This window comes from Lepisma saccharinum, chromosome 1 (assembly GCF_977018435.1).
Source record: "Lepisma saccharinum chromosome 1, izLepSacc3.1, whole genome shotgun sequence".
Taxonomy (NCBI): domain Eukaryota; kingdom Metazoa; phylum Arthropoda; class Insecta; order Zygentoma; family Lepismatidae; genus Lepisma; species Lepisma saccharinum.
The window spans coordinates 28,579,391-28,603,288 of NC_139229.1; the positions used below are offsets into that span (position 1 = coordinate 28,579,391).

At 37.8% G+C, this 23,898-nt stretch overlaps 2 protein-coding genes across 4 annotated transcripts in view; both read right to left on the reverse strand.

The window, feature by feature from the left end:
* The window catches only part of LOC145994042 (cilia- and flagella-associated protein 65-like), an 85,957-nt gene extending 66,110 nt beyond the window's left edge, over positions 1-19,847 (reverse strand). For all 3 annotated transcript variants that reach the window (XM_083130145.1, XM_083130128.1, XM_083130133.1), the window contains exons 1-4: positions 19,710-19,847; positions 17,592-17,760; positions 8,992-9,133; positions 5,878-6,020 (exon numbers count right to left, since the gene is read on the reverse strand). In XM_083130145.1, the coding sequence (XP_082986271.1) occupies positions 5,878-6,020; positions 8,992-9,133; positions 17,592-17,680 (374 nt within the window). In that variant the 5' untranslated portion in view covers positions 17,681-17,760; positions 19,710-19,847. The remainder of the gene's footprint in view (positions 1-5,877; positions 6,021-8,991; positions 9,134-17,591; positions 17,761-19,709) is intronic.
* A 20-nt stretch (positions 19,848-19,867) lies between these two features.
* The window catches only part of LOC145994065 (cilia- and flagella-associated protein 65-like), a 45,709-nt gene continuing 41,678 nt past the window's right edge, over positions 19,868-23,898 (reverse strand). The window contains exon 5 of the mRNA XM_083130153.1: positions 19,868-20,026. Coding sequence (XP_082986279.1) covers positions 20,003-20,026 — 24 coding nt within the window. The 3' untranslated portion in view covers positions 19,868-20,002. The remainder of the gene's footprint in view (positions 20,027-23,898) is intronic.

Consider the following 23,898-nt stretch of genomic DNA (forward strand, 5'->3'; position numbering starts at 1 on the left):
GTTAATTGTGACAATGAGGATGAATGATGATATGGTGACATTAGTTTCAAACCTGGGACCCCTGACATCGAAGCATGCTGTGCTAACCACTCCACCACAGAGGACAGCTGATAGCAGTTTCATTCAGTTATTGGTCACCTATGGCTGATGAAGACACATTGAATTGAATTGAATTGAATTGACTTTATTGCTGGGCGAGGTTCAGCTGTTGCTGGTCTACCACCTAACCCCAAAAAGTACAGATTAAAATTAAAATAAAATAAAATTCAAGATTACAAAGAAAATGAACAAGAAAGTACAATAAAATACAAATGGAATAAAATCTTATACAATAGAACAGATAAAAACTAAAAATTAAAATTAAATTCAGATTACAAAGAAATTGATCAAGAAAGTACAATAAAATACAATAGGAATAAAATCATATACATTGGAACAATATTGGCAGTGAATTAGGTAATAAAGTAACTGAAGTCGACAAAGTTGATAGTAAGAAAAGAAATTCTGGCAACTCACAGTATTTATCATTATTCATAAGTTGATTTACCCTGCTTCTGATCGTTGATCAGTGATTCACGGAGCATATCGCGAAAACGTCTGAAGTTTTGATTTTTGGTTAGATTTGGTAGTGCATTCCAGGCTTTGGGTGCTGCGTAGCTGAAAGAGGCCTGATAAGCTGAAGTTCTGCAACGAGGTAAGCTGAAACTGGCAGCGTTTCTGGTTGAATGCGAGTGAATTTTGCTTCTGAAGTTTAATTTCGAAAAGAGGTAGTTTGGGCTCTTGCTATTAATTATGTTGTGCAGTGTACAAAACAAGTGCAGTTTTCTCCGCCGTGCCATGGAAAGGATTCCGTGCTCATTAAGCACAGGGAGAATATGTTCACACTTTTTTGTTCTATATACATATCTAATGCATGCGTTTTGAACTTTCTGTATTTTTATTGCAAGCTTTTTTGTTATTCTTAGCCCGTAAACGACATCACAATAGTCAAATAGGGGGAAGATAAGAGACTGCACTAGGTTTAATTTTATCTTAGGAGAGAGGAAGTCTACCAGAAGATAGAGGCTTTTTAATATCGAATACGCCTTGCCACATTGTTGTATCACCTGCTCAGTCCAATCGAGCCGCTGGTTCATGATCAGTCCTAGATTTTTTACTGTTTCAGAAAATTTAATACGCTGTGTGTGAAGAATTATTTCGCATTCATTGATGTTAATATGTTTCAAGAGACTGCCTGTTCCGATAATTGTAAATATTGATTTGTTTGAATTTATTACTAACCCATTTGAAGCGCACCAATCGCTTATGTTCTTTAAATCTTGGTTTAAAAGTGCGACCGCGTCCTGCAATTTTGATATGCGTGTGGATATATACAATTGAGTGTCGTCAGCATAACAGTGAACGTTGCATATTTTCACAGACTTGACTAAATCAGCGGCCGAGAGCGTGAATAGCAGCGGACCAAGGATCGAGCCCTGAGGCACCCCAGCTCGTACCTGAAGTGGAAAAGATAGCTCCCCTGTCTTAACCCGCTGTTTTCTCCCGCTAAGATAATTTTCGAACCATTTAAGTGCAGTCGGCGAGAATTTATAATAATGAAGCTTGGCCAGAAGGAGCTTATGCGGTATAGTGTCAAAGGCCTTGCTAATGTCGAGCAACACCAGTAGCGTTACGTTAGATTGATCCATCGATTTAAAAATGTCGTCGGTTACTTTTAAGAGCGCCGTTTGTGTGCTATGGTGAGGGCGAAAACCGGATTGCTGCCGGGGAAGGATATGAAGTTTGTCAATATGCTTTCGAATTTGATCATTTGCAATTTCTTCGATGATTTTTGAAAGCACCGGCAGAATGCTGATGGGCCGCAAGTCATTCACAGAAACCGGGTTCTGTTTTTTAGGGATGGGAATTACCGTTGCCTCCTTCCAAGAATCAGGGAAACTGCCCGTGGAGAGTGAGTAGTTGATTATGTGCGTGAGCGGTGGGAGGATATGATGAAGAGAGAGCTTTAACATTTTTATTGATATGTCATCGGATCCAGATGCATTTGATTGGATTTCGTACATCGCTTTCCTGACGCGAGAACCATCCACCTCGCAGAAACTGAACGCCTCTGCACCGTGGTCGAAACTGCTGGCGTAACATTTCTCACATTGCTGCGAGACTAGCTCTTCATTAATTTCCATTTTGGACGATACGTTGACGAAATGGTTGTTCAGTGCGTTTGCGTCATTTAGTGCGGGTGGAAGGCTCTCCATTTTGTTTTTCCTGCCATATCCCAAGCTTCGCAGGTGTTGCCAAATGTGTTTCGAATCGTTGGATGAATTAATGATGTATTCAAAATATGCCTTTTTTTCTTGTCTTACGACTGAAGTAGCGAAGTTACGCAATCTCTTATATTCATTCCAATGGGCAGGATTATTTGTTCGTTTAAATTTTAACAGCATGTTGTCGCGTAACCTCATAATTAATTTAACATTATCTGTAATCCAGGGTACTATTCGTTTTGTTGCACGAACTGTTTTCAGAGAGGCGTGTTTACCAAACACTTTAATCAGTTCCTCCGTAAAGAAACGCACCTTGTCGTCAATGTTTTCGTAGTGCATCAGAGGATTCCAGTCGATGCTCTCTAGATCTTCCTTCAGAGCATCCTTCACTATCGCACTGTAGTCCCTGTATGTGATCGTTTTGCCCTTACTTTGTGATTTCCCGTAACGTAAAGAGAGATACGCTAAAGAGTGATCAGAATTACTGACTGGTACCGTAACACCAGAATTGATAATATCACTTACATTATTTACAAATATTGGATCAATGAGCGTTCTAGTAGTGGCGGTAATTCGCGTTGGTTCAGTTAAGATTTGAGTGAGGTTAAACTGATTAACAAGTGATTGAAGATAGGAAGTGTCGGGTTCGTTTGGTTTCAAGAAATCTACATTAAAGTCACCTAATACCACTAGATGATGGACTTTATGGTTAATATCTGATATAATATCTTCTAGGATTGATAGCTTAGAATAGGGTATATCTCCGGGTCTGTAAATCCCACAGATCCCAACTGTTTCTTTCTTTAAACGAATTTTTACTATTATATGTTCAATATTTGTTTGTTCTTCCGAAATATATGAAATCTCTTCAGCTTGCAGTTCAGACCGTACATATAATAAAAGCCCGCCTGCATTTTTGTGTTTTCGGTCTTTTCGCAAAACTGAAAACCCAGGGATATTTATGGTTTTGTCATCAATGTGTCCTTTGAGCCACGTTTCGGTAACTAAAAGGGCGTCCACGTTCATTTCCTTTACGGTGTGACGTACTTCGTCCAGTTTGGGCATCAGGGAGCGAATGTTTACATGTGCGATAGTGAAAGAGGAGGGAGGGCGGGGGGAGGCAGCAGTGGTCGCGTTGGCCGGGGGCGATTTTCTTGGAAGAAAGCAAAGGTCTGTCCCCCCGTTTGCCACTGCAGCGGGGGTTGAGGGCGATGGAATGCACTGTTCCGTTAGAGGAGGTTCACCCAGGAGTGGCAACATTTGAAAGTTTAACATATACCCCGTGAATTCTGACGACCAGAAGCAAAATAAAATCTTTACCTGTGCACATATTTTCCACAAAATCTATAAAGTTGATTGCATTTAACAGAAAAATATCAACTGTGATATACATTTCATAAAGATTAAAAAAATAATGAAAAATAGTAGTAAAAAATAATAATATAAAATAAACTTAAAAGAAGAATGAAATTAAATATATTAAATAAAATGAGGATACTTGTGTCCCAGGTAAGTATCACATAATGCATCGCGTCCCAGTCTATGTCTGGTGCTTCATTTTAACAACACAGTGTAGTTCGGAGGAGGACAACTTATGCACTGGATTTTGAATGATCATTCCTATTCTAGAGTCCCCGGAGCTGTGCCTCTCTCGTGATATAGTTCTTCTTGCCATCCACGACGACCACAATTTTTCCATCTTGGGTGTATACATTCTTGGTATCGAACTTTTGGATGGCTTGACGTAGAAGTTGCAGTCTTGCCATGCACAGGTCCTCCCTGATTACAATGCCCGAGTTCTTCAGTTTGCTTTTCTTCCTGAAGACTGCCGACCGTGATCTGTAGCTCGTGAATTTCACGATTATGGGTCTTGTTGTTCCGGGGCGGTTTTGTCCAACACGGTGCGAGCGACAAATATCTTCCTGCTTTAATTTTTGGCCCAGCTGTTCTTCAAAAAGCGAAAGCGCAATATTGTCCGTGTTTTCGTCTTTCTTCTCAGGGATCCCGAATATACGGACACTGTTACGTCTCTGGTATTGTTCTAACTCGTGAATGTTTTCGTGCAGCTCCTGTATCTCATCATCTTTGCTGCGGAGCTCCTTGCGTAGGTCTTCGAACATGTCGCTGTTGAATTTCAGCGAATCCTCAAGCCTTTCCACCACGATTTTCGTCACCGATTCAATTATCGCGTCAACAATTACTTTCGACACTTCAGGTGTTTGCACTGCCCGCTTTACCTCGTCGCATATCTGCTGCATAAGTTCACCCTTACCTGCATTGCCAGACGGTGATTTGACTGCCGTAGTGCCGCTGCTGCCTCTGCGCGATCCAGGAGCCATGGTGTTGTGGGAGTTTTCGCTTCAATAATATTCCACAAGAACCACAAAGCTGGCACTTCCTTGATATTTTTCAGTCCGAACCGCTGCACTTACACTTCACACTACTTGTAATGCACCAAATAGAACTCTATAGCTGCTACATATGATTATAAATGTATGAGTTAGCGGGACGCGATTTGAACGTGTTCTAGCGCTCGGCGGCCATTAGGTATAAGTTTCATTAACCAAATGAGCAGTACATATGCAAATTTTCAACTGACACACACCCCTGTAGTGAGTGTATGTGTGTATTACACAATAATATAAAAATTGAATTACAAGTACTTTATTTTTCATAATTATCTGGCTCAGTCAGTAACGTGTCTGACTACCATGCTCAAGGTCCCGGGTTCGATCCCCGGCCGGTTCAAATCCGGGAACTTTTCTAACGGTGAAAGCGGCCCCGGCGCCCACCCAGCGTCGAATAACATGGGTACCTGGGGGAAACCCTGGGGGGTAAAGGCAGTCAGGGGCGTGATGCTGATCACATCACCCCCACTCACGACCGGATCAAGAAAGTGTGGGGCGTTACCCCCACACCCCCTATACGCCTTCATGGCGTTGTGCTATGCACAGGGGAACACTTTACCTTTTTACCTTTTTTTAATAATAAAAATGGTACTAACTGTTATATTTTTTAATTCTCTCATTAATTTTAAGGGCTGTTAAATGATTTAATGAAATTTTGTCATGTGTATTATGCAATAAAATAAAATAAAATGCGGTAATATACATAACTCTTCAGGACTATTGTTCATAATTTAAGTAAGCCAATGTGTCTTTAGAAAGTCTACAGAGTGTGATACGCTTCAAAGCAGGGGTGTATATACAGAACATTGTCACTGACAGAACAAGCAATAAGAATAGCACCTGTTCAAAGCATAATTCAATGGAGAACGAAGTTTCAATGTGTAGCTGACAGATGTCACAATACTTAGAAGTAGAATACAGATGATCGTTTATCTACTTAGAAGTATATAAATGAACATCTGTACTGCTCCATGGATTAAACAGGAAATCAATCAACTGTAAAGCCAAAATAATCTTCAAAGAGGAATGGTCAACGTTTGAAGTCACCAGAATTGAGAGTAGATTGCAGTATGACTGGATCAAGGGTGGTAGGGCAACAGCATGCATGTTATGCCCGACTCCTGAATTTGAAATCTGACTAAGACTTGTAAAACTTCCCTTTCATCTCCATTGAATTAAGATTACAGTGCTGAATAGAAACTTACCTAAGCTTGTATCGTGTTAAGTTCCTCATAGGTACCAAAGTGTCCACTCTGCTGTTGGGATATGTTGATGGAAAGTGGACACAATCATCATCACCTATTGATATGCATGGATTTTCTGCAAAACCTCTAAATAAAAGATATACCTGAAAGAAAGAAGAAGAAGAAAATAATAATTCCACTTTTTCAAGTTATTAAAATTTATGAAATCACACAAAAATTTACAAACAATGGCATCACTAATAATAATTTTGAATGGTTCTTAAACAGAAATTTAATTCATATATCTCTATATATTACTGCTGAGCTGATACCACTTTGAACGAATTAAGTTCAAAATGTTTTGAAAATTACCACGAAACTTGTAGTCATCTACAGTCAGTGACAAAGAGCGCAGGACCTGGTGTTTCCAGAGAGCGGATCAGGTTACATGGCACAGTGAAACTCACGATAGAGGACATTAACTCAAACAGGAGAAGGTACAATATATTAAGAGTATTTATTTATTTATTTATTTATTAACGCCTTGTTTTAAATGGCAGAGTTAAGGATGTACAAAGTGTTTTCTTCCACTCAACTATACACATAAAATTATAGTCTACATTATTATATTAAACACAAAGTACATTAAGTCATTTCACATATGTCCACACACACACACACACACACACACACACATTATACTCATACACACAAGTCTTAACACCCTGAATATAACACACAAAATACAAAATATATAATACACAAAATACTAAATATGCAATGAAAGAATGCAAAATTTAAAATTGTATTTAAGTAACTGCAAGGTATTTTAAGAATTCGTTCACTTGCATATGCCCTTTAGTCTGCTTGACAGACTAAAGGGCATATGCAAGACTATAGGTTGCCTATATTAAGGGGACCCTTGCTGGCTTCCATGGCAGAGTGGTTAGCACAGCATGCTACGACACCAGAGGTCTCAGGTTCAAATCCTGGCCTGGGAAAGGGTTTTCTTCGTATGTTCCTTCATCAATCTCATAACAACATCAGTGATTTTCATCTTTGTTAAGTGAAATGCATATATGCGAAGTACAATAAATCAAATCAATCAATAAGGGTCCCTTGTTACCGGGGACGAGGAACGGAATAGCCAATGCGCTCATGGTAACAGTTCATGGATGGAGGTACTATTGCAGTTTTCCATGCTTCAGCAAGCTTCGAGTCTTCTGCTGCATGGCATCACTGAAAAGACACTAGCAGCAGGCTGTGGACTTGCACATAAAAACAAGGTTTATGCACCACATACACAATTATAACCCCTCAGAACTAAGAAGTACATCATGTTTACACCTTTCTTTTACATTGCTTTTCTGTCTTCTCAAGTTAAACCTGCAAATTGAAGAAATGTATGATAGACTCAATACATGTGGTGTTGTTGTTGTGTGTGAGTTTCTTTAATGCTGCCTCTCTACATCTTTTGAAAAAGATGATTAAAAGAAAAACAAATCAAAATATCCATATCAGGGAGGCAAAAATCATGGTCGTATAGCTTTCCTTACCCTGATGGGCAATATTGAATGGTGCTTCTAGCTCATGTGCAGATTTGCATTTTTTTGTTTAATGTACACCAGCAGAAAAAGAATCCTGTACCAGTCGATTAGATGTTTATGGTACGTGTACCATAACTGTAACAAAAATTCTTAGGAATTAATATCTCCACAAAGAAACAATAAAATAAAACAGATTGGAGAACAGGAAAAAATCATATTGAGAAAATTACCAAGTTCAGCAGATCTTTTGTAGATTACAATTTCTTGATGAATAAAATTAATGACTTGCTCAAATCTTGCCTAGCATTTTTACGCACTCTGTGAGACCCCTGGACTCCGATAACGTATTGACCTGTACGGCTGATTAAATTTCAACTGGTACAACTGGTATCAGCTCAACCTTATTTTTTTAAAAAAATATTTTTACTTACGAACACCTATTGTTTCAAATTAGTGTTTACAAATATGTGAAAAATCAAAATATTAAATTGTTACACAATAACCATACTTAATATTAACTGACATTTTCAAGTTTTTGAATTATTTTTCTGTAATGGAATGTACAGACTGCCCCACGACTCTTGTAACCATAGATCCATTTCCCTGAGTCGTCTAGATTTTCCAAGATTTCCAAATTGGTGGCAACCCTGAGTCTTTTTTTCTCTTTCTTACTCTGTTTATTATTATTTTTTATTGATTTGCTTTATTTTACTTTGCTTTTTGTGCCACTTTTGGCTAATTTGCGATGGGGATAAGTGATGATATGATGAATAGACACTGACAAACATCCATGCCCAGGCCAGGACTTGAACCCCGGACCCCTGGGATCGTAGCATGATGTCCTAACCACTTTGCGATGGGGGCCAGCTATTACTCTGCTTATCTATGATACTTCCTTTTCCTATTTTTCCTTCCTTCTCTTTTTATTAGGGAACGTTACTTGCTGTCGTCACCCAAGATTTGTTGAGGTTGTTTTTATTCACCCTGCATGTGTTGATTTTTGTTAATTAGAATCCCTTTTCTACCACTTTTGGCTAATTGAAACGATGAAGATGAGTGATAACATGATGAAATTGATGAAGAGACATTCACAAAGAACACCCATGCCAAGGCTGGGATTTGAACCTGGGATTCCTGCCCTGGCATCATAACATGCTGTGCTAACCACTTTGCGATGGAGGTTGGCCCCTGTGCTTGTGTGTTTTCAAGTGTATTTCATTTAAAATATAATGTATATTGAAAGTGAATACTAGGAGGGTACAAACAGATTCTGCACCTTTGGAGGCTGTAAGTACTTTGACCCCTCCCTCCCCCTCTATCAATTGGCACTTATGCTTACAACTTCATTGTTTCATTATATCACTTTGTGCTTCAGCAGCTAGGGCAGGGCTTTGTATTTTTGTTCCCTTTCTACATGGATATTTGTATGTATTTGGTTAATTTGATTCCTGGGTAGAGACAGACAGACAGAGAGAAAGAACCAACCAACATTAAAATGCAGCATTTCACATTGATACTTTCTCTAGCCTGCAACTTCAAAGGATCGTTTTTAGTGAGAATGAGAAATTAAAACACACTGCTACACTACCTCATATTCATTGCAACCATTCAACTGCAAGGTCCATCTTTCCATATACGGCGACTCCGTGGCCAGCATGGGCATCAGCTGCACAACAATAATCTGATGGCTCCCAGTTATGATTCCTTGAATTGGTTTCACCACGTAAAAGCTACAAGATAATATATTTTAATTTGAATTAGACCCACTTTATGCACAGAAAGAGTAATCAGGACTGAATCTAAAGTTTAAAGGGGTATCCGAACCACTGTGCAATGTGCCTTCACCAGGTAAATAAAAAATTGCCTAGAATTCATTCTAGAGCATTGATGTACTTTCACTGTTGTTTAGTATTTGCAATACTTTTGTGGCTACGTAAGTCGACTTTCCATCACAGGTATCTAGACGCCAGTTAAAACAAGCCATGCGAAAATTCATATGGATTCTGTAGAAGGAATTCTAAGCAAATACAATTGTTTAGAATTTGGAATATATCAGTTCCTCGAAAGAGCAACTTTCAAAAATGGCTTGGCTGAAGTTCAACAAATGTCCACCTGAGCCCTAATTAGAGCCGAGTCAATACTGATTCTGAGATATCAGTTCACGAACATGGTACAGAGAAACTCGTGTCACGCTATGCCACATGTTTGAACAGACTTTGTGATTATGTATAAATGCAGCTTTGGTAGTGTACTTTCATGTAAATACAAGAACTGTCCTCCATATTCCATACGCTATTTCTTTCATGCTAGTGCAACTAACTTTTTAACTGACCCTAGTAAATATCCTGGAAATAATGCAAAATGCACAATTTTCATAATTTTGGTAACAGCAATGTGGGGAGAAATGGATTTTGTGATTAAATGTTTCTCTTATGCGAAATTATGAATATATTAAAGGAAAACTCTAGTAAATATGGTATAGTTCCAATTAAAAACCGTATTTTCAAAATTATAAATACAGGGCTATTGTAAATGATATTCCCGATTACAAAGTGTGGTAACTCACGTTTATTTATTCATAATAACATGCAACTTATGTTAAATAAAAGAAAAACTCAAAACGTTTTAGTGTCTGGGAAAGCTGATGTTTAGTTACGCATTCCGCCGCTAGGGCGACAGTAAATCAAGATGGCTGGAAACGAAGACAGGAGAGCATTTTGTGTCCTGGAATTTCATGTACAACAGTCGGTTATTTGTGTCCAACGAAGTTTTAGGATGAAGTTCGGGTTAGATCCACCAAGCAGGCACTCAATTCGGAAGTGGTACATACAATTTAAAGAAAGTGGGTGTATCTGCAAGAGGAAATCAACAGGCCAGCCAGGAGTAAGTGATGAAACAGTTGAGCGTGTGCATGCGACTTTCGTCAGAAGCCCCGAAAAATCAACAGTTCGTGCAAGCAGAGAATTGAAGCAGACAACAGTGTGGAAGATTCTATGAAAACATTTGAAATTTCATCCTTACCAATTGAAATTGTTGCAGGTGCTTAAACCTACACACAAGGATAGGAGACTTAGTTCAGCGTTGCTATGCCAAACCTTACGCAAATAGATGGTTTCATTGAGTCGGTTGTCTTCAGGGAAAGTAAACAAACAAAATGTGAGGATCTGGGCTTTGGAAAATCCCCATGTTTACGAAGAACACGTCCGTGATTCACCCAAGGTTAACATGTTTTGTACGGTTACCTGTAACAAGGTGTATGGCCCTATGTTCTTCGAGGAGGACACCTTCACATGTTGCAGACATGGCTTTTTCCCACAGCTGAAAGAGGACATGGCAAATTTTATTTTCCAGCAGGATGGGGCACCCCCACATTGGCACCGGGATGTCCGGAGGGAACTCAACAGAAGGTTACACAATCAATGGATAGGACGAGCTAGGCATGAGGATCAGGTTCTGCTTCCTTGCCCCCCCCCCCCCCCCTTCATTCGCCAGATATCACCCCATGCAACTTTTTTTGTGGGGTTAGTTAAAAACCAAGTGTATGAGCCACCCCTACCTAACAACTTACCTGAACTTAGAGTATGCATCCAAGAAGTAAGTAGTTGTTTGCGTCCATTGACTCCGAGATGTTGGGAAGAATTTGACTATCAGATTGATGTGTGCCGAATTACAAAAGGCACTCATATTGAGCATCTTTGACATGGAACATAACACGTATGTATGTAAAAAACCTTTTTGAATTTTTCTTTCATTGGTACCAGTTTCATACATCAGAGACACATTAAAATTGGATATTTTGTGTTTCGCATGGTTCGTACTTACCAATTCTGTATTGCGGAACATAGTTCAAGATACCATTATCTTTTTTTAGATGAAAACAAACACAATTTTTGGTAACAGTTCCAAATAGTGGAGACGGATTTCTTACTTTTTACAGAAGAAAGTACTTACGGAAATCATTTTCTGTAGCATTCTTGAGGTTCAGGAATGTAGTTTTTATACTTTTCAACGCCAATTCATGTTTTCTTCTGGAAAAATATCTTTCCAACACGGAATTGCTGTTGCCGCCATTTGCTTTCTGCACGTGAACACGATGTTCCGTGTTTTAGATGACGTAACCCCCAAGAAGTGTTGCAAACCATGCCATGTTTTTGCAAGAAGATGACGTGTCTAGGATGCGTTGTAAAGTTTTTTAACTATGTTTGCCTAACCTAACCTTACCGGAAATGGTTTGTGGGGCTAATGCTAATGGTTTGTGGAGCTAATGTCAATGGTTTGTCGAGCTAACATCGATGGTTTGTGAGACTAACGAGGTATTAGCATAATTTCCAATCCGGCCACAAAATTAGGTATTTTTCAGTGAATAAGGTTCAAACACTGCATTCACACTCCAAATCATCATAACACTGCCACATCGCACGATGAACCAGTAAGCTATCGCCATATTGCGTGTTAGAGAACCGAGAAAAGGAAGAACAGTAAGTACTTATAAATGTAAGAAATAGATATTATTTCCATTAGACATTCATTATTACACCTAAAGAAATGTTCCTCAATGCAGAATTGTACGTTAGCAATGTAACAAAGTGCGAAATAAATGATTTCTAGGTGTCTCCACTATACAGAACTAGTACCCAATTTTTCGCATAGGGAGTAATTTTTTTTATTCCTATTTTCGCTTCCGTAACACACAATATGACAGCCACAACTTGACTACCGTTGTGGGGTATGCAGTGTTTCCAACCTTCTTCACTGAAAAATACCTACTATCGTGTTCGTCACTTGTGCAAATTGTACATTATGCACGGGTAGATGATGGATAGCCCCACGAACCATTTCCGATAAGGTTAGGTTAGGCCAGCATAGTTAAAAAAAGGGGGGTTGGAAACACTGACAGGGGGTTACGTCATCAAACGTATGCAGCATCCAGTTCACATAGCGAAAGCAATGGCACTTGTGCGTGGGTGAGATATTTTTCTTCAAAAATACATGATTTCCAGGTTAAATAGATTCCACGATGAAAGAAAATACCTCGACCAATGTTGGAAACCTTAGAGAAACTCATTTCCATAAGTAGTTTCTTCTGTAAAAATGAAGAAATGGGTCTCCGATATATACGAAACTGTTACCCTTTCATTTAACATAAGTTGCATGTCATTGTGAATGAATAAACATCAGTTATTAAACTTTGAAATCGGGAAGATCATTTACAATAGCCCTGTACTTTGAACTACTTTAAATTGTTTCAAGTTCCAAATATTGGCATCAGTACTGGTGAGAATTGGTAAGGATATGGGCAGAGGTTTCAGTATCAGCTCTGCCCTAGCTTTAAGATAGCATGTTTTAATTTTTTTTAAACTTTATAAATATTAATATATGCACAATAACATCTAAATAGCATGTAGCATGGTGAAAATAGTGAATGCTGAAATCTCTCTCCTGCACACTCAGATTTGCTGTTTTAATAATGCTATAAAATATTACAAAATAATTCTACATTTGAAAACAACATATAAACAATATTACTAACACTGCTAACAGCTGTTAGATGACACCAATATTATTGACATGATCTTACTTTTATTATCAATGTGTCAAAATTCTTTAACCAAAAAAGGTATAAAATTGATATATACTGTAACCAAAGAGTTGAAAAAAGTTGGCTTTTTTGAATGGATGGTTCTTTTCTGATTAAAGCTGGCTTTCTTGGGGACAAAGACTGGAAATTTTGGATTTTTTTGCCAATTCCAGCTAACATATTTCACTTGAAGTTTCTATTTTGAGTTTAGAGAATTGAACATCATATTTTGCAACTACCTAAATAATTTTACATATATGGTGTAGCAGCCAAGAGATGGATATTGGCCAGCCATTGCTTCTTGTTACTAATTTGTTTGAGCTTTACATGTGTATGTCTACCAATAGCATAGTATAGGGTGGGCCATCTGCTGGTTTCTTTTTAAAAGTGCGATAAAATAAACACCGCGCAATATTTTTCAAAGTTTGTTGCTTTATTGACAAGAGTACACCTTTCGATTAGTTATGGAAAATAATTTCATTCAAAAAGCTACCGTGGCTCGCTTGGCAGTAGCCCATTCTGGCAACCCAATTTTGCAGGACATTATCGATGGTTTGGGGCTGTATTGCACGAATAGCATGATCAATATTGTGCTTAAAGTGCCTGAATAGTTTCTGTATTGTCAGCATAACATCGATCTTTAACGACACCTCACAAAAAAAGTCCAATGGCGTCAAATCACAGCTTCGCGGAGGTCAGGCAACCTCACCAAAATGGATGATTACATGCTCATTGAACTGAGTGCGCAAAAGAGCGATTATCGGACGGCTTGTGTGGCACGTAGTGCCATCCTGCTGGAACCAAAGCTCGCCCACGTCTAAGTCAGCAGTTGCTGGAAAAAAAAAAATCGGTTATCATGCTCTCCGTTGACCGTAATGTTGTTGCCATCGTCATCCTTGAAGCAAAATGGGCCAATAATGCCACCACTCCACAAACCACACCAGTCACACGCGGAGGATGCAGTGTGGATTTTCCGAGTCCTAAATATGCCAGTTTTGATTGTTGACATATCCACCCAGATGGAAATGTGCCTCATTCGAAAAAATGATTTTGTAAGCAAAATCGACGTCACGTTCGAGCTGCTCTAAAGCCCACACAGAGAAGCGATAACGAAGCGGGTGGTCATTTTGCTTCAATTCCTGAGTAAGTTGCACCTTCGAAGCGAATAATCCAAGGTCTTTATGCAGAATTCTGCTCAGGCTAGTGCTGAGATCTGTGGCGAGTTAAGGTTTTTGGGTTCTCGGCAACAGCAGCAATATTCTCGACTGAGTGCACTGGACGAACACGAGGATAACTTGTGTTATCACTTAGCATGCCACTCTCACGAACGTCCGTACAGCAGGTACAGTAGGTGCATTATTTCGTCTGAAATTTCTTTTCAACATTCGCACTGTTTCGGCAGCACAGCACTCACTTTGGAAATAAGTTGTAAATATTTCCCTCCGTTGTTCCAGCATAAAACTATTCATTTCATACCGCGGAGATATGCTAGTGTGTTTCTATCAAGGTTTTGAGCGTGAATGAGCTGTCAGTGTCAAAATAACATGTACTTTAAAAAGAAACCACCAGAAGGCCCACCCTTTATATCTATGTTCTTCTTAAAGGTTTGCATAACCACTTTTTGTAAATGTAAAATAATAACATAGTTATTTTTAGTGGTTTTTATTTTATCTGCGACGATTTGTGCTGGTTTCCCAGAACGTTTTCAAGCTTACACCAAGATACACACACAACTCACAACCTCACATGTCTAGTCACTAAAAATAACTGTGTTAGATTATTTTGCATCTACAAAATGTGGTTACGCAACCCTTTAAGAAGAACTTAGATATACTGGTAAAGAAATTTGTTCACCACAAGCAAGAATTGAAACTAAAAATGGCTAGAAACTGTGTAAATATAGCATTTATAAGGAAGTGCGTTGAAGAAGGAGTCACTCCCAGGTTTCTGAAGTGGGGATACAGACCATTGAGTGCAGCAGGACAGGAAGGGAAGGACAAAGCAATGGAGATGGTGTTGAAGAATGGTGTGAAGGAAGCATATGCCATACAAAGTGAGTTGAATAGGTCATGCTATGAGGCTTACAAGAAAGGAGGAACCAGTGGCGTATGCTGGGTTTAAAACCTGGGCTATCTCTTTTTATCATAATGTTCAAATGGGAGGCTCTTTTTTGTTCAATTTCTTGGATTTTAAGGTGATGTGACATTGCGATTAAAATACATACATTACAATTTACTAATAATTATAAAAATATCACTGTTTCCTTAATATAAAAACAATAAGGAAAACATTTCAAATATTTCATGGTTATTTATAAAATATAGAGGCCAATATTGTGAAATATTTATGTAGGCCTACGTGCAAGAACAAAATATATGCATATAATTAACTTCTTACTTTGAATATTTAATTTGGACAGGAACTCCATTCTTATCTTGGCAACCTCTGTGGTAAAATGGTTATTAGCACAGCACACTACGATGCCAGGGGTCCCGGGCTCAAATCCAGGCATGGACATGGGTATTCTTTGTGAATGACCCTTCATGAATTTCATCGTATCATCACTCATTCTCATCGTCGCGATTAGCTAAAGTGGCAGAAGAGCAACGCAAAATAACAAATCAAATCCATTCTTCTCTTCTATGTGATGCCAGAGGCCTTCATATCTTCACAATTTGAAGTTTATCCTCATGCAAAAGCAGAGTGAATTGATTCAGCAATAGTTCGTTAATTATGTCATTCATTTTTGTTCACTACACGACGCAGCACAGATCATTCTAAACATACATACGTAATTCACTCACTCAATACACTTAAGAAAATCCACACAGTAAGAAACCTAATTTTCTTAAACTTCCTTCAACGCGATTTCCACTGGCAAAATGCCCTTTGTCATCTCCAGTCAGTCAGTCTACCCCCAGCCAGTCATAAAAAAAAGCAGCAGAGGGGTTGAAAGATAACATCGTAAAGCGTGATTGGTTGAAGGTCAGCGGCCTGTGAGTTCTGCATGTGTTCGATGGGACAGTGCTCCAGGCGCTTGTCAGGGAAGAATATAACCGCTGAAGTCTGGTGGTAGTTTTAAAGGAAAGGAGTCCATTCCCATGTATAGAGTGAGCACAAGGAAAACAAACCTTGGACGAAAAATCCCCTTTCTTCTGTTCAACTCGGGCCATTAAGGAAGCATGGTCCACTCTCCTCGTGGGAGTACGGTGCACAGGAGTCGCGGGTTTTATACTATCATTTTTTCCCACGGTGGTTGTTTGAGAGTGAAGCATCAGTCACATTTGATCGATAATTTTCTGTATTTAATGTGGGCTTCGGCGATAGCGTAGGTAGCCTAGAATATACGCACCTGTGAGGAACCATAATTCACCCAGTAGTATGGGATGCAGTGAACGAGGAAGTGCAGGAACTAGTGAGGAAGGAAAAGGAAGCCAAATGGAAGAGTGCAAGTATAAAATTAGATAAGCTCAAGAGAGAAAGGAATAAACACCTGTATGGGCATGAGGGATACAGGGATGAAGATGATCAAGCTGCCAGTCAGAACATTTAGCCTGTAGACCCCAGAGAACAAATTACAAGGTTGAAAAATGGCCGGTTTTTTGGTTGGATGTTTCTTTTATAAATACAAATGTGTTTTCGGAATGGCATAAAGTAATGTTGCTGCCTTGTAATAATCAAGTGGTCCCAAGTTTAATCCCCAGTAGAGGCATAGTGGTTCAGATCCCATTTCACACTGTAGGTTCATACAAACATTTCCTATTCTGAAAAAATGCCAGATTTTTTAAAAAACGGATTTCTCTCTCTGTCTCTCTCCAATCTGATTTGTTTCTGCCTCAGTTTTAGGGACACTGTGTGCTAGGCCAGTATTTCTCAACCACTGGGCTGTGAGAGGTCCATTACAGCTAGTTGTTGACAACTAATTTAAATCTAAATGTATGTTTACCTATGAATTCCATGTCGTAAGCTATATTTTAAATTTAGAAACAAGTGTATTTTTAGAGTGGAGAGAAGTGAAAGCCATGAAAAAAGAAAAATACTGCCAACTCTTGCTTTGAAACGTTTTCGGAAAAACTTGCCCCCCCCCCCCTAAAAAAAAGCCAGTTTTTTTTCAATCACTTCCAACTCTACTTATGACACAATAGGAACATTACAAAACTGAAAATTTAACACATGACAATATCTGTAATGAATTATGAAATCCATTGCTACCAAGCCAACATCCATGGTTGAGTAATTATCCCAGCCTGGATATGGGTGTCCATCATATCATCATAACTCATTCTCATTTTTGCGATTAGCCAAAAGTGGCAGAAAAGTAAAGCAAAATAAACTAAATTATTCCATCAACCATTGCTTTCCTGATTTTACAAAATATATAAAGTAATTTAAATACAGGAAGAATGCAAAAATCTTCCTACATGAACGAAGCTCTCTTAATGATCAAAACAGTACATGTTAAAACTTTCTCATTCATATCATGGACAGTAGTAGTGGCCAATGAAATTAATTGAAAACAAAAAGCAGTTTTGCAAAATAGTAGGTATAGCTAGCTTTGTAATACATTTGTATATTTGTTTCATTATCCAAAAAAATGAATTAAAGCTTACCTTTCCAAAGGAGGTATAAATTTGAAAGTAAGAGGAAGGTGACCAAAATGCTCAATGAGAAATGAGGTGTACTGTGGACTTCTGGGCATGCACGCAGGTAATACAATATTAATAGAAGACAGTCGGTAATTTGGAATCCATGGATGGCATTCAGGTTGGAAGGTGCTTCCTGTAAATTAAACTATCAATATATATAGAAATATATAAAATAAGGAACACATAATGAACTTCAATAGAATTATAAATAAACAAATCAATCAGTATGCATCGATGTATGGGGTTATTCAAGATTATTATAAGGGTTTCCATCCCAAGTAGCCACAACTGTTGGGCTAACTAGTGTTTTTATGTGAGAAAGGCAGAATTTATGCTGGTTGACAAATTAATGTTAGTCTTACGTTGTCCCCACAAATGTTCCCAATGTCTTCCAAACTATGGACAAGTGAGTCAATATCAGTTTTAAAAACTATTTTCTCCTGTTAAGACCACATTGAACAGTATGCTGTAAATTCTAGAGTGCAAAATAAATTACGTGTAGCAATGTTTCTATCCAAACATTTCAGCCACAGCACCTAATGAAAATATAATATTTCGTTAATGAAAGTAGAACCTATTCGTAACTTGGAGTTACTTGCCAGTTTTTTTGCCTGCCATCATGGATGAATCATATTTGTGTGTTGTGAATTGCCTATGGTTTGTCTGCTTTTCCTTAGCAGAACAAGAACATTATTACAGGTATCCTTGTGCAAGTGTTTCATATATTTGTCTACTTGGTTTGGGTTATAACTTTTCAACTCACAGAATATGAAACTGTAAATTGAAAAGTTTTTTTTTTGGCAATGCTGTACTTGCTGAGAGATTATGATTTCAAACTGATGACTCTTCAAGAGGAAGTATTGTGCATACTCTGGTTTTCCAAAACTAAGTCCATTATCACAATGGACCCATTCTGATGCCTATATTTAACTGATTCCAATATAAACAAATATTTAACAGAAATACAATGCCATTTTCAACTTGGCAAAAGTAAAAATGTTACAAAAACATTCTGGTATACATTTAAGAGAAGGAATAACATTATGAGATTTGGGAATGTTGCAAGAAACTACAGTTTCAAAATTGCGTGTTTTAAAAATGTTTCCTTACAATAAAACACTTTACTGTATTACTCTTGCCAAAACTATGTCAATGTGTCCTCTGTGGTAAACATTTTGAAAGTAGGGAATTTAATATGGGTGAGAGATTAATCAGTATCAGTTGATGTAGGTACCTAGTTGTGCCATAAGTTCTGATACACATGCCAGGGAGTAGAAATAAAACACAGTCCAGTGGGTTCAAATCAGGACTGCTCGAGGGCCAGGCACATTGTTCCTGAGCCACCACTGGGTGGTCTTCGCTTTGTGTGCCGGGGTCGAGTCTTGTTGAAACGTCAAATCCTTTCCATGGAACAAGGTTTTCTTGAGGGGCTTCACCACAGGCTCTAAGATGGTATCTTGATACATTTTTGCAATGGTTTTAACCCCTTTCTCACAAAAGTGCAGCTGTGTGATGCCTTCAAAGCTAACGCCTCACCACGCCATGATGGATGCAGGATGATGGGAACGCTGCACACATTTCTTCTTCTGCTTAGCTTCTTGAGCACTCCGAGCATACATACGATCATTCTGGCGGTTATATATATATATATATATATATATATATATATATATATATATATATATATATATATATATATATATATATATATATATATATATATATATATATATATGATTGTCAATGGGAACTTTTCTTGCCATTTTGGGCACTCAAATACCAACCAAAAAAGGTAAAATACCCAATTAGCAGACAACGTAACATAAAGAAGCATTAGTTCCTCTTCCTGCAGCATCACCTAGTGGATTCGAACTTCAGAAACCTTCAAGAGGTGGAAAATAGCATTGTCGTCCTATCGGCAGCTGTCCAAAAGATGGCAAAAGTGTATAATTCCAACAGAGGTCCATTCCTTGATTAAAATGCAAGTCTATTTTTCATGAAAAACATTTTCTTTCTTTAAAAAAGGCAGAGAATTAATTTGCACACCTAATGTAATAATTCAAATAAAATGTGTATACGTACCTATTACTTTCAGTGTAAAAGGAATTGGACCTTAACTTCTCCGATACTTTCTTCATCAGCAGCTTCAGCCAATGAGACAATGTTCTGCTGAATGAATTCTTCCCTTGTACTTTCATTTCTAAACATGTTTACTTCATTTCTACTTTGGCAAGCTTTTGTACGTGGAACCTCAGCTCTCCACCAGAATGCACATCCCTCCAGCTCTGCTGCGTACAAAAGGTCTACAATCGTTGGGTTGAAACGGACCTCAAAGATTGCAGACTGTTTGGGGAAAATATCCACAACTGGTGGATTTATTTCAAATACCTTTTCAGCATCTGTAAAAAGGTTGGGAAAATGATCATACGTTTAGTTTACAAATTAAAACTTTTTAATTATGATATCTGTATATTTGCCAGTATTTAGAAACATCTCTTCATTGAAAAGTGCTTGGTATAGTACTTCTGCGAGTGGATATTATTACAGTAAAACTTCTCCTAATGGACATTTCTGAAATTCCCCATCAGAGGTACATGACAGCATATAGAGAAGTTACTTCTCAACAATGGACATTCTTAACAAACATAAATGCTGAAAATTATACACCAGAGCCAACATAAAACTTCCAAATAATGGACAGCACGAGGGAAAAAAAATGGCAGTTCCTGAAAATCGCAATTTTGGACAAATATATTTATTGTCTAGTAGTAGTTAACTTTAAAATGAAAAATGAAAATTAATAATATCTAAGAGGAAGAGAAACTTAGTGTTTGAGATACGGCTTTCGGACAATTCTCTGGATGTTTCTAAACTTTATAAATGTTTCTATGTACACTAAAACCTATGTTGAAAAGCCGGTAGAAATAACAGAACAAATTTAATCAAATACTTTGTATATTTGATTGACGGTGTTTTCATGCATGTATGAATTGGTGTGGGTGGGGGGCTTGAGGCCTAATTTTTCTGTTGCAGTTTCCAACAACCATTTGAAAAAGAAAGATAATTAACCACTTCATTATTTTCACAAAAATGCAGATCAGTGACACTTTAAGAAATAAAAACGTTATCCTGAAATTACAGACTGAAAATAAAAAAAAAATGTGCAGTACACATTGTTTTTCCAACACACCTGCCTACAAAACTGACCTTTTAACTTTTGAATAGATTTATCACGCTTGCAGAAAATATCAGATTATTTCAAATAATTTGGATATATCCAAAAATAGTAACATAAAACCACATTATATAAAATTATATGTACATCAACTCTCTAGCCTTCTTAACACATTGGGGTCTCACGACGGGCATAGCCCACAGTGCCCTTAAAGTCAATGTGGACGAAAGACAGGCATAGCCCATCCTGCGGTATGCAATCACTTTGCCGATTGAATTCTATGTTCGTAGTTCGTCTCATGTGCGTGTTCCTTCAAGTCCCTTGGTTGAAATTCCGACCGCTAGGTGACTCATGTCCTATTTTTATCTCGCAAATGCGACTGTTTGTTGTCGGGTTGATGTACGTTGCATTGTTTAGAATGGCGTCATTAGAAATTCTGCATTCCATTTGTTCATTAGGTCAGTGGTGAATGTGTATGTAATTTATAAGAAAGTAAACAGGGAAAATCATAATATGTCTCTGGAAGAGTTCATCATTCAAGTAGGGGAAGCGCTACTCATCAAAGTGGACGAAGTTATTCAAGGTCAAACATCAATGTCAACTACAGCAGATAGGCTAACAGGCAGTCATTTTTCAAGGAAAATCCCCCCTACAGAGAAAAAGTCAAGGCCCTGTAGGTCATGTAAAGTTTGTGGAGACAGGCACAAAAAAGAAACTGGCAAGTGGGCACGAAAAGACATTTTACTGCCCCAGCTGTGGCGTTGCTCTCTGCATTCCTGAATGTTTCGAACTTTTTCATAGAAAAGCTAATTACCTGTAATTTGTAATTATTTTTTCTTATGTGCACATAAGAAGTATTCTTATGTAAGATTCAAAAGATGTATTGATAGTTTATGTAGTTTTTGCATTGTTAATTATTGAAATTTACAGATTACGAACTTAAAATATCTCTATATTAACATTTGTCACAATGTTGTACTTTTCTTTTCACAAAACATTGCTGAAAAAAATATTCAAAAATGTCTGAAAATGAAAAGAAAATTTAACAAATTTTTGTTCATTGAAAAGAGGAAGTTTTGTAGATAAAAGAAATGTGTGATAAATAACAACAAATTAAAAATATTTTCTTCTATAATTTTTTGATAAACAACTAAAAACCACAGACCAGAGGTAAAAATGCTGTATTATGAGGCCAGACCCGAATGTGTTAAACCCGAAGGTTTATGGCTGCAAAAATGCAAGCCTTCCATTCTTTCCCTATCCTGGGCAAGATCAATCCAATCTTTTCCATCCTTACCAATTTACTGTAGGTCCATCTCAACATTATCCCTCCATCTTCATGTTGGCCTTCCTACAGGTCTTGTAAAATCAGGTTCTCATATCCCATTCGTGCCACATGGAATGCCCATCTGTCTTCTTGATTTTATAATTCTAATGATGTCTGGACAGCAATACAAATTGTGCGGTTCTAAATTACTTACCTTCTCCACCCACCTGTCTCCTCATCCATTTTAGGTTTAAATATTTTCCTAAGGATTTTATTTTCAAATATTCTTAATTTATTTTCCTCTTCTAATGTAAGAAGCCAAGTTTCCCAGCCATATAGTACTACAAGTAATATTATTGTTTTGTATATTTTAACTTTTAGTTTCTTAGATATTATACGAGAAGATAAAAGTTTATGAAGAGAAAAGTAACATGCATTCCCTGAATTAAGTATGCTTCTTATTTCCTCTTTAATATTATTTTCATTTGTTAGTATTACACCTAAGTACTTGAATTTGAAAACTGATTCAAACGAGTTGTTGTCAATAATTAGATTTTGATTATTACCTAATACTTGGTTTTTGCCTGTAAGCATATATTTAGTTTTCTCTTTGCTAACTTCCAAACCTATTCCTTGCTAACTTCCAAACCTATCTCTTTAGCTCCTTTGAAAAATATTTTAGCATTATTTCTTAATAGTATTTATACGAGGGTCACTATTTATATTTTGAGCATAACAATGAAAAAACAGGAATTTGGCATTGAAAACTGCTTTATTGTTTTTCGAAGTATTCTCCTTTATGGTCAATACACTTTTGCATTAGTTCGAACCATTTGTCAAAGCAATTTTTCCAATCTTCTTGAGACACCTCCATAATATGGTTTTTGAACGCATCAACGGTGTCTTCCACCGACGAAAATCGTTGTCCACGCAATTTATTCTTGACATTCGGGAACAAGAAGAATTCATTGGGTGCCAAATCAGGACTGTACGGCAGATGAGTCATCAATTCGATTTTTTGACTGTTCATAAAGTCGGTTGTTAGACGAGATGTGTGACAGCTGGCATTGTCTTGATGAAGAATGATCTGACGGCGTTTGTTTGTTTTCCGTATTTGACCGAAGACCTCTGGCAAACAAATTGTTGTGTACCATTCAGAGTTGACCGTTCTACGTTCCTCTAAAGGCACAGTTGCCACATGACCAGTTTTCCCGAAAAAACAGGCGACCATTTGTTTCGATGTGCTTAGAGCGCGAACAACTTTTGTTGCATTGGGTTCATCTTGAAACACCCATACACTCGACTGCTGTTTACGTTCCGGCTCATATGCATATATCCATGATTTGTCACCTGTTACAATCTTATATACGTCTTTTGAAGCACCACGATTGTATTTATTGAGCATTTGTTTGCACCAATTGACGCGAGCGTCTTTTTGAGTTTTTGTCAAATTGTGTGGGATCCAACGAGAACATACCTTTCTCACAGCTAAATGATCATGTAATATTTTATATATGCTGGTGGAACTAATGCCTATGGTTGCCTCAATCTCACAGTATGTCACATGACGATCTTGCAGTATTAGGTTTTGCACAGCATCAATGTTTTCTTGAACAACAACTGATTTTGGACGACCTTCGCGAATCTCGTCGGTGAGCGAATGGCGGCCACGATCAAATTCGTTATACCAGCATTTCATGGTGGCAAAGGATGGGGCTTCATCGCCAAATGTAGAAGTAAGTTGATCGATGCACTCTTGTCTTGATAATCCACGTCGAAAATCGTAAAAAATCATCACACGAAAATGTTCACGCGTTAATTCCACTTTA